This window comes from Eriocheir sinensis, chromosome 55 (genome assembly GCF_024679095.1).
Source record: "Eriocheir sinensis breed Jianghai 21 chromosome 55, ASM2467909v1, whole genome shotgun sequence".
Taxonomy (NCBI): Eukaryota; Metazoa; Arthropoda; class Malacostraca; order Decapoda; family Varunidae; genus Eriocheir; species Eriocheir sinensis.
Window position 1 is genome coordinate 4,575,667 of NC_066563.1, and position 11,528 is coordinate 4,587,194.

The 11,528-nt window shown below is 44.5% G+C and overlaps 1 protein-coding gene across 3 annotated transcripts in view; it reads left to right on the forward strand.

The window, feature by feature from the left end:
* LOC126983933 (forkhead box protein B2-like) overlaps nucleotides 1-10,532 on the forward strand; it is a 52,164-nt gene extending 41,632 nt beyond the window's left edge. For all 3 annotated transcript variants that reach the window (XR_007736299.1, XR_007736298.1, XM_050837163.1), the window contains exon 3: nucleotides 10,215-10,532. Coding sequence is in view for 1 of the 3 variants with exons in the window: in XM_050837163.1 (XP_050693120.1) it covers nucleotides 10,215-10,374 (160 nt within the window). In the remaining 2 variants the exon portion in view is untranslated. The remainder of the gene's footprint in view (nucleotides 1-10,214) is intronic.
* The last annotated feature ends 996 nt before the right edge of the window (nucleotides 10,533-11,528 follow it).

Consider the following 11,528-nt stretch of genomic DNA (forward strand, 5'->3'; position numbering starts at 1 on the left):
GTATGGTACGTTAGTTAGACGAGTTATTACGCGGAGAAATAGTTATGTATGGTACGTTAGTGAGACAAGTTATTACGCGGAGAAATAGTTATGTATGGTACGTTAGTGAGACAAGTTATTACGCGGAGAAATAGTTCTGTATGGTACGTTAGTTAGACGAGTTATTACAAGTCCGTATTCTTCAACGTATCGGCACCTCAGTTCGCCTGTTTGCAAAGCCTCTCTTAGAAGTTGCCGGGATTTTCATGGACTGCTTCGTGATCCTATATATATTTTTTTACAACAAAGGAGACAGCACAAGGGCACAAAAAAAGGAAACAATAAAAAAAAGCCCGCTACTCGCTGCTCCTAATAGTTTTACATTACCTCTGCACCATGGCCAGGAAAATCACCCACGAAATCCTGGTTAATCCTCTCTGTGACTTTAGAAAATGGTCGCAATGGCAGCCAAATAGGTTGAAGCATATGGACCTTAGTGATTTGCTGATGGTAGAACGGGAAAATCACCCACGAAATCCTGGTTAATCCTCTCTGTGACTTTAGAAAATGGTCGCAATGGCTGCCAAATAGGTTGAAGCATATGGACCTTTGTGATTTGCTGATGGTAGAACGGGAAAATCACCCATGAAATCCTGGTTAATCCTCTCTGTGGCCTTAGAAAATGGTCGTAATGGGAGGCAAACACGTTGAAGTATATGGACCTTAGTGATTTGCTTCTGGTAGGACGGACGCAAAGAGAAGTGGTTGAATTACGTAAGCTAGAGTCGATGGAATGGAATGTTCGGGCGAGGCGCGGACTAACATACTAATGACCGACCCCTACAACGCTAGATTTGTTTATTTACAGCAGAGGAGACATTGCAAGAGCGTAAAAAAAAGAAAATAATGGAAAAAAAAGCCCGCTAACTTACTGCTCCTAAAAGATGCGAAAATAACCCAGCCTATTACGTTAGATGCGATAATAAGTGAGTCTATAACGTTAGATGCGAAAATAAGTGACCATATAACGTTAGATGGGAAACTTACGAACGACCCTTTAACGTTAGAAGCGAAAATAAGTGACCATATAACGTTAGATGGGAAACTTACGAACGACCCTTTAACGTTAGAAGCGAAAATAAGTGACCATATAACGTTAATGCGAGACTTATGAACGACCCTTTAACGTTAGACGCGAAAATAAGTGACCATATAACGTTAAATGCGAAAAATAAGCGATCCTGTACCGTTACGTGTGAAACTAATGTACGACTGACACCTTGGCGAACAGAATAAGCACTAACCAGCTAAACCATTTCCAATTTAACCACTATCAATCTCTTTCTCGTTAAACACCAAATCTGAACGCCATTCCATGCGAAGAACTCAAACGATGACGATGACGTAACTCCGTGTCCGGGTGAGCCTCTTCCTTATCACAGCCGCTGCCGTGTCTAAAGAGGGCCAGGGCCGCATCCTCGAAGAGCCCCGCCGCGCACCGCTGAGCTCTGATACTTCCATGAAAAACAAGACTCGTGACTCTGCCCGCCGCCTCCATGTCTCTTAACTTCCTGCCTTCCTCCCCTCCTCTTCTCCCTGTTACTTAGCTTCCTCCTTCCCCCTCCCTGCCTTAACAGTTGTCACCCCGCCTCTCCTCTTTTCGTCTCCTCAGCAACCATCACAACCTTATCTGTATGGTTTCGGCGTGGCGAAGAAGTCCGCCTTTCCCTCCCACCTAACTCTTCTCCTTCCTTTCCTCCTCCTTCCCTCTTCTTTCCTTTCCTTTGTCCATCTTCTCTCTGACAATTACTTCCTCAATCTCTTCTCTTTTCCCCTTCCCTATTTTTTTTTTGCTTCACATTTTTCTCTTCCGTCATTTTCGTAACTTTCCTACCCTTGCTATTCCCCTTTCCTCTTCTCTTCCTCCTCTCATTTCCTCTCTTCTCCTCTCCTCCCAAATCATCTTTTTCCTTTTCCCTTTCCAATACTTCGCTTCCTGAATCCTTCCTTCTCTTCTCCTATACCTGCTTCATCAGTCTCTCCTCTCCTATCTTCTCTCGCACTTAGCTTCCTCTCCTCCTCCTTGCCTCCTAACACTCCCCGGCCCTCGTGCAAGCTAGACAGGTAGACCAATCATTTTCCCGACACGCGGAGGAGGCGCGAGTGTTTTGCCGGTAAACACGCGGCGGTCAGGTGGAGTGGGGTGGTTATGGAGCTCAGCCACTCGTGTTACATTAGAACATTGCCTTTCCGAGAATCCCGCCACCAAAGACTCATTCACAGGAACCGCCGCTACGAGTGACTTGCCGGGAACGCTTTCTTGCCTCATTGGCTCAACCGGTGTGACAAAGGTGTGGGTGGGTGTGTGGGTGGGGTGGGGGGGGGGGGGGGGGGGGGGGGATATGGCCGTGTGAACTTAAGAATTGAAAAACAGGGAACAAAGGTAGAAGAGAGAAGAGAGGAACAGAGGAGATAAAAGAGAGAGAACCTAAATGTGGCCAGTGTGAACTTAAGAACTGAAGAACAGGGAACAAAGGTAGAAGAGAGAAGAGAGGAATAGAGGAAATAAAAGTGAAAGATAACGTAAATGTGGCCCAGTGTAAACGTGAACATAAGAAAAGAAGAACAGAGGAATAGAATCAGAAGAGAAGAGAGAGGGATTCATAAGGTAAAAACGAAGCAGAGCATAACATGATTACAACACATAAACAAAAGACTGATAACACTGATGACACATGACTCTCTACACTCTTTCTCAAGGCTGTCTTTCGTATTTCTGTCACTCGTATCACCTCAATCTCCTCCACAATTGTTTCTGTGTGGACGGGGAGGTGGCGCAGGTCGGGGTGAGGTTACTAGGTGCGTGTGAGTGCGGTTCCCTCGCGTCACGGCTGATAAAGTGCTAAATAAACGCCTAAATCCAAATGTTTCTTGAATCACGTCGAGTTTCCGTCTTTCTGTACCCTTAATGGAGACGTCTTGCTCGGCCCTTCGCTACCCGGATCTTTAGTAGCACCGAAGTATTTAGCAGCCTGGCTCTGGGTTGCTAATGGCCCCATCAACAAGCCCACAATTTGTCACCGTCGGGCTGGAAGTTTTAGGGGCGGGAGGGAGACGCGCCAACCGTGACCTGCGAGGAATTGTTGACCAAGCGGCGGCCCAAACCTGTCTTGCGTGCCCCGCCCTCCCCGCGGACCCAAGGCATTCACGAAACTTTCCAAACGCTGATCTCTGCTTAAAGTGATTACAGACTTGGATAAAACGGAGACACGAGCTGCTGAAGTGATGAAACGGAGACACGGGTTGTTTAAGAAAGAACGCAGTGTAGGAGTACTTTTTCTTCTAATCCAAATTGATCTCTGGCTAAAATAAGATTGATAAGATTGTGTAGGAAGATTACCTTGATTAAAAAAAAGCTGCGGGTAGTTTAAGAAAGAAAGCACAGCAGTAGTTCCGTTTGTTTTTTATCCGAACTGATCTATATTTAAAATAGGTGCGTTGGAGAGAAATATATACAAAAAAAAACGTTCTTGTCTCTGGTGAAAAAAAAACGTTGGTGTAAGGAGAGAAAGACCCGAAAAAACGTTCTTAGCTCTCCTCTCGTCGAAACTGGTCCCGGGTTAAATCATATCCATGTAGAAAAAGAAAGAGAAGAGAAACATGCAGGAAATTGCGGCAAAACTGATCTCTAGGTTAAAATACGTCGGTGTAAGGAGGAAATGACGAACAAATCCGGTTCTTGACTTTCCTCTCGCCGGAACTGGTATCAGGTTAAATTATATCCATGTTAGAATAGGAAAGATAAGAAAAACAGGAGGTGGCGCTGGTTTAAGGAGTTAAAGACACGGAAAAAAAACGAACCACTAACTTTTCTCTCCCCGGAACTGGTCTCAGGAAAAGAGAGGCAAAACAGGAGGTGTCGTCGATGTAAGGAGGAAAAGACACGGAAAAAAACGGTACATTAACTTTCCTCTCATCCAAACTTATGTCCATGTGGAAAAGGAAAAGAGAGGAAAAACAGGAGGTGTTGGGGACGTTTGGCCATCCAGATAAAGGCAATGTGAGCTGACGCTTAGCAAATAATGAGCTGTTAGCGTCGGCGATCATCACGCGGCGCACATTCGCGTGTCTACTCTCCATATCTTATGACTCACTCGTCCCGAACCAGGAAGGCGCCATTTGCCGGCCAGGAAATTGTAAACTGAGGCTCCGAAGGGGGAGATGTAGAGTGCAAAGAATCGGGGCGACTGTAAGACTGTAAGCCGATGACGTGAAGTTGAACATTGAGATCGCAAAGAGCCGGAAGATAGTAAACCGGAGCTCCTAAAGGGGGAGGTTTAGGGTCGTATTTTAAGACAATTCGCCGCCCAAGAACACATATTTGACAAAACTTTCGTAGGAGTTGTGGGCATTTCCTAAAGTAGTTGTATGACCCAGGTGGTAGTTTGACCCTTCTTCTGTAACATGAACCTGAAGAAGCACTCATTAGACCCCGACTGACCCCCTCTTTGGCCTCTAGAAATACCTGATGTGAGAAGCGAAAGTGTCTTATGATACCAACCATGGAGCGCAAAGAGCCGGAAAGACTGTAAGATTGTTAGCTGAGGATGTGCAATGAGAGAGCAAAAATACGGAGAGGAAACTAAGCCGATGGTGAATAGAGGAAAGAGAAAAGATCCAGGCAGACTAAGCTGAAAATGTTAAGTGGAAGATATAGAAGGCAAAGATTAGGAGAGGAAACTAAGCTGATGATGTTAAGTGGAAGATATAGAAGGCAAAGATTAGGAGAGGAAACTAAGCTGATGATGTTAAGTGGAAGATACAGAAGACAAAGAGACAGGAAGAAGATAACAAACTAAAGCTAAGTGGAAGATTCTAAGCACTAAAGAACCGGACAAACAGTAAACAAAGACTTAGAAGTGGGAGATTTGGAGCGTCAAGGGCCGGGTAGAAGACATCAAACCGAAGCTACGGAGGGGATGATTTAGAGCATAAAGAATGGCAGGTGTGCGGCGACAGGTGCGTGACAGGGCGACACACACACACACACACACACGTCCGTAATGACACCTCCCCTCGCCTTGTGCTTGAATCTTGACCAAAGGAAGACAATGCGACAGTCACGCGTACACGAACACCATTAATACATTCTCATTTTCTGTCACGTAACGCGCCATGCTGAGAGGCCCTAGATGTTACGGAAGGGAGTTATGTATACTAATAAGTTCCAAGTGCCTGATATGCATACTCCAACAGGGAAAAAGACAGTCACACACATAAAAAAAGACATTAATACATATTCTGTTACGTAGAGCGCCATGCTGAGAGGCACTATAGATATTACTGAAGGGAGTTATGTATACTAAAAAGTTCCAAGTGCCTGATATGCATACTAAGCTGATGATCTAAAGTGGAAGATACAGAAGGCAAATATAAGGAGAGTAAACTAAGTTGATGATGTTAAGTGGAAGATATAGAAGGAAAAGAGACAGGAAGAAGATAAACTAAGGCTAAGTGGAAGATTCTGAGCACTGAAGAACCGGACAAACAGTCACACACATAAAAAAGACATTAATACATATTCTGTCACGTAGAGCGCCATTCTGAGAGGCACCAAATGTTAGTGAAGGGAGTTTGAACTTTCTACACACACACACACACACACACACACACACACACACACACACACACACACACACACACACTAATAGAAGTAAAGGCACAGAATGACAACTTTTTCATCATATATTAAGAGACAACACATAAATTACTGTCATGGTGAGCTCATAACAAGCACCAACCCACACACACACACACACACACACCATCACCCTTCCATTCACCAAACATCAAAGACCAGAAACCACCCATTCACAACCATTCCTTTCACCACTCCGCTTTCAAGGTCCACCATACACATCATTCCTCCCCTTTCCACCATACACCACACCATACCACACCCCTTTCAACACCCACCACCACCATACACACCACACGCACTCCCACCATAATCACCCACCACATGCACACATAACCTCCCCCTCACCACACCACACCGCACTTCCTCCCTCACCCACTACCATAATCACCCATCACACACACCACAACCGCCCCCTCACCACACCCCACCCCCTCACCCTACCACACACACCACACGCACTCCCGAGTCTCACACCCTCACTCACCCCTCCCAATGATCACCACCCCACACACCGCAAGGTTCTGTACTCACCCCTCAGCCGCCGCGACAGGGAGCACCTCGGGACGTCACCTACCTGCAAAAAAGCAAATGACAGGAAATTATAAAGGGGACACAGACACACACGACCACTGCTGCACCACAATAAAGCTTGAAATATTACCGAAGTGTACCGCCATTAGCTGTGCCTCGCCGAACCGGGATTGCGCTGCGGTTTATAATATGCGCAAGTGTCAGAAGACGGCGAAGTGAGGTTCTCCCTGTCTGAAGTTAAGGTAAGGCAGTGCTCTGGAGGGTTCAGGTGGGTTAGGGGAGGCAATGCAAGGGACTCAGACGTTTATATTAGGAGCAAAAGGGATTAGGTAACGGTACAAGGGATTAATAAGTTTTGCTTCAGAATAAAAAGGATTAGACTGTTTGTATGGCATGTAAGTATAAGAGATCAGGATAAAGGGTACATGGAATTAATATGTTTTGCTTCAGAATAAAAAGGATTAGACTGTTTGTATTGGAGTAAAAGGGACCAGGATGAAAGTACAATTGGTTTATATGTTTGGATTAGATACATAAGGGATTCAAAAGCTTGTACGCGTATTAGAAGTGAAAGGAATCAAGATCAAATGTGTAAGAGATTCATTCGTGTTTAGATTTGAATGTTCGTGCGTGCGTGAGACGCCTGAGCAAAAAAAAGAAAGAAGAAAAAAAATGTAATGACTCAATTGGCTCGTCCGTGAATTAAGTCCGTGAAAAGGAATGAAAAAAAGAATGTGAAAAAAGGATGAACGAATGATTAAAGAAAAGTTAAAATGTCCATGGTGACTGAATTAACTTGTCCGCGATAACTCGTCCGTGATGCCGTGTTTCCAGGGCTCCTCGTGTTCCTCTCTGCCAAGTCCACAGTCCTGTCCTCTTACAACAAGGCTTCCCGGACCGTCTTAGTTATGTTTGGGCCATTTACTCCCCCCCCCCCCCCCCAGGCTATGTCCGGTCCACTTACTGCTTACTGTCATTCTCCTGCCCCCTTAGCTATGTCCGGTCCACTTGCTGTCATTCTTCCTGGCCCCCTTAGCAATCTCCGGTCCACTTCCTGTCATTCTCTGTCCCTCTCAGCTATCCACGGTCCACTTACTGTCACTCTCAGTTTCTCTCACTCCGGTCCACCTCCCACTCGCCACCTCAAGTCTTTCCGGTCCAGCCTCCGCCACACACACACACAATCCATTGTTCAGTATAAGTTGGTTTCGACCGAGTAATTACACTTTCGCATTTACCCTCCCACTCCCCCTACCACACACACACACACACACACACACAATGAAAAAAAGAAGTCCCATTTCTTCCCCGGCTTACAACTGGTGTAGAAAGATTTGGTCCATTCTTTTCAACGGTTACGCCACTGTGAGATATAATCATGCGCTGGTCCACGTAATGCCACGGCGGGTAAACAGGAACGATTATCAGCGTTGGACTCGATACGATACGATTATAATACAGAAACATTCTTCGCGTTATGTTTTTTCTTCCCTCGGGGCGTGTATGTCAAGGGTTGGTTGGGTTTCGGGTTACTCTCTCGTGATAGCAAACGTTAATGAAGGTGGAAATGAAGTAAAAACAAAAACAAAAACGAAGGAAATGTTGAAAATATACCTGTGTACTGCAAGAAATGATAAGCTTCAATGGATGCGGTGAGAAAATAGAACTTTAGCTATAACAAGAACTGTCAGGCTTCAGTGAATATAGGATGGAAATAGAAATCTAGCTATCAAAAGAACAGCAACCGTGAAGCTTCAATGAATACAGTATCAAAATAGATCCCAAGGAATAAGAGGAATGACTGTCGGGCTTTAACAGTTACAGTATAAAAATAGAACTCTGGCCATGAGAAGAATGTCTAAATGTTGTGGGTGGCGGCATGGAAACAGGAATAAATGAATAAAAATATGGCCATGTCCGTATGTTATTATGAAGAGTGTCTGTATATCTAATTAGACATAGAACTCTAGCCATGAGAAGAATGTCTAAATGTTGTGGGTGGCGGCATGGAAACAGGAAAAAGTGAATAAAAATATGGCCATGTCCGTATGTTATTATGAAGAGTGTCTGTATATTTAACTATACATAGAACTCTAGCTATGAGAAGAATGCCTAAATGTTATGGGTGGCGGCATGGAAACAGAAGTGAATAATAATATGTCTATGTCCGTATGTTGTTATGAAGAGTGTCTGTATATGTTTAACGGCGATAGGTATGATTATACGACTATGACAACATGTATCCGATAAGGCGAGGTCGTGTAGCTTTAAAAGTATGGAGTTATCAAAATGTAAATGTATGTATGGAAGTAAATACTGTTATGAAAATATGACTGTACATGTGTGGAAGTAAACGGAGGTATCAAAACATTATGTATAGAAACTAGTATGTATGTATATATAGTTCGTATAGTAAGTATGTATGTATAGTATGTATGGAAACAGAAAAGTATGTATAGAAACTGACGTACATTCTAAATAGGACTTTGTATGAGAATATGACTGTATACTATTTGAGAAGTGAGTGTATTAGAGTGTATTAGAGACAAGATCTTAGCTAACTGGTCGATCTGTATATGTAGAAACTGATGCATTCAAAACAGGAGTAGCAGGTATGATAAAATGACTGTTTACTATTGGATAAGTGACTGTATTAGACATTTATTAGACACTATATTAGACTGTATTAGAGGCAAGACCAAGTTAACTGACGGTACAGGCACCATCAACATCATCATCAGCATCATCAGCGGTGGGAGGGTCAACGAGAATGGCGGCGTGGGGGTAGGCTGCCCCCGCCCGGCGCCCCACATAATCAGTGACCCGTGGGCGCCCGACAGGTGCATGCTACACCCACGCTACACACGCCACCTCCCCCCGCACGCACGCACCGCCCTACAAGCACCACGCCGCTCCCCGGGCATCAGCGGCACCCACCCTCGCTGCCCAAGTACACCCGAGAGGCCGAGATTGGCTTGGGCTGCCGTTGGGTCTCAGGAGAGGAAGAAAAAAGGGAAAAAAAGGAAAGGGGAGAAAAGATATGAAGGGTTGGTGACGGAAAGAATGGGGAGTAAAGAAAAGGGAAATTAAAGGATAGGAAAGGAAGAAGAAGGAGGAAAGGTATTGGTAGAAGATAGAGAGAGAGAGGAGAGGAATTAACTCAGCATAAGGGGAGAAATTAAAGATGTGAAGGGTTGGTGTCGGAAGGAATGGAGAGTAAAGAAAAGGGAAATTAAAGGATAGGAGAGGAAGAAGGAGGAAAGGTATTGGTAGAAGATAGAGAGAGAAAGGAGAGGAATTAACTCAGCATAAGGGGAGAAATGAAAGATATGACGGGTTGGTGACGGAAAGAATGGAGAGTAAAGAAAAGGGAAATTAAAGGATAGGAGAGGAAGAAGAAGGAGGAAAGGTACTGGTAGAAGATAGAGAAAGAAAGAAGAGGAATGAACTCAGCATAAGGGGAGAAATTAAAGATATGACGGGTTGGTGACGGAAGGAATGGAGAGTAAAGAAAAGGGAAATTAAAGGATAGGAGAGGAAGAAGGAGGAAAGGTATTGGTAGAAGATAGAGAGAGAAAGGAGAGGAATTAACTCAGCATAAGGGGAGAAATGAAAGATATGACGGGTTGGTGACGGAAGGAATGGAGAGTAAAGAAAAGGGAAATTAAAGGATAGGAGAGGAAGAAGAAGGAGGAAAGGTATTGGTAGAAGATAGAGAAAGAAAGAAGAGGAATGAACTCAGCATATTGTTTTTGACGATTTCTAACCTAAAATTGTCGCCCCTACACAGATAACGATATGCATGTATAGTTATGCGGGCTTTTTTTATTATTGTTTCCTTTATTGTGCCCTTGAGCTGTCTAGTTTGTTGTAAAAAAAAAAGTAGAGTGTAGTAAAGATATGTGTTTCTGTCGCTGTTATCTTCCTGTTCCTTTGCGTTCCCACCCTCACGACAACACATCCAATCCTTTTGTACTATTACTAATATATTCCTCGTCCTCAGAGGCGGAGTCACCAGTCACCAGGCCAGTCATCCTCACCACAACCCCAGACACCACCGCATTCATCACCACCACTACGGCAGGACACCCGACAACTCCAAGCCTCCCACGGCACCCCAGCTACACAGCCACAGCAGCGACGGGGTGAATAAAACAAGATGAACCCGAAGAAGATTAAGAAAAACATCACCACATCGATACAGCTGTCAACTCCCAGCCTTCCAAAGCACCCCAGCTATAAAAAAAAATACCACTGCAGCGACGGAGTGAAGGAAACCATATGGAAGCAATATAAGTAACTTTAAATTCATTATTAAACATTTCGGCGTCTAAGTATGCATATTTGACAAGGTTCTCATTGTAGCTTAGGCATTTACAGGGGTAGTTTTATGGCCCTGGCGGTAGCTTGGCCATTCTACTTTACCATGAACCTAAAAAAAACACTCATAATAACCAGACTGATTTCCTTTTCGGCCCTTGGAAGTACGCGATGTGAGAGGCGGAAGCGTCTAAACATGCATATTTGACAAGCTTCTCATAGTGTTCAGGCATTTATGAACCTAAAAAAACACTCATAATAACCAGACTGATCTCCTTTTCGGCCCTTGGAAGTACGCGATGTGAGAGGCGGAAGCGTCTAAACATGCATATTTGACAAGCTTCTCATAGTGTTCAGGCATTTCCAGGGGTAGTGTTATGGCCCTGGGGGTAGCTTGGACATTCTACTTTACCATGAACCTAAAAAAACACTCATAATAACCAGACTGATCTCCTTTTCGGCCCTTGGAAGTACGTGATGTGGGACAGTTCGGCGTCTAGGCATGTATATTTGATAAGGTTCTCATAGTCGATTTAGGCATTTCCAGGGGTAGTTTTATGGCCCTGGCGGTAGCTTGGCCATTCTTCTTTAACATGAACCTGAAAAAACACTCGTGACAACCAGACTGATCTCCTTTTCGGCCCTTGTAAGTACGTGATGTGAGACTCAAAGTAGTTCAGGCATTTCCAGGGGTAGTTTTATGGCCCTGGCGGTAGCTTGGCCATTCTTCTTTAACATGAACCTAAAAAAACACTCATAACCAGCCTGATCTCCTTTTCGGCCTTTGGAGGTACGTGATGTGAGAGGCGGAAGCGTCTGAGGACACCGACGTAAAAAACAGCAGGAACAGGAGGTCATACATCAGATCTGCTTCCTTCTGCTGCACTCCCGCCTTCCTCTGACTTGAGTTCTTACAAGGCGGGAACATCAAAACACACCGCCATCATTAAGCTAGATCATTCCTTTCATGGCATCCCAGGTTATGCGAGCACCAGAT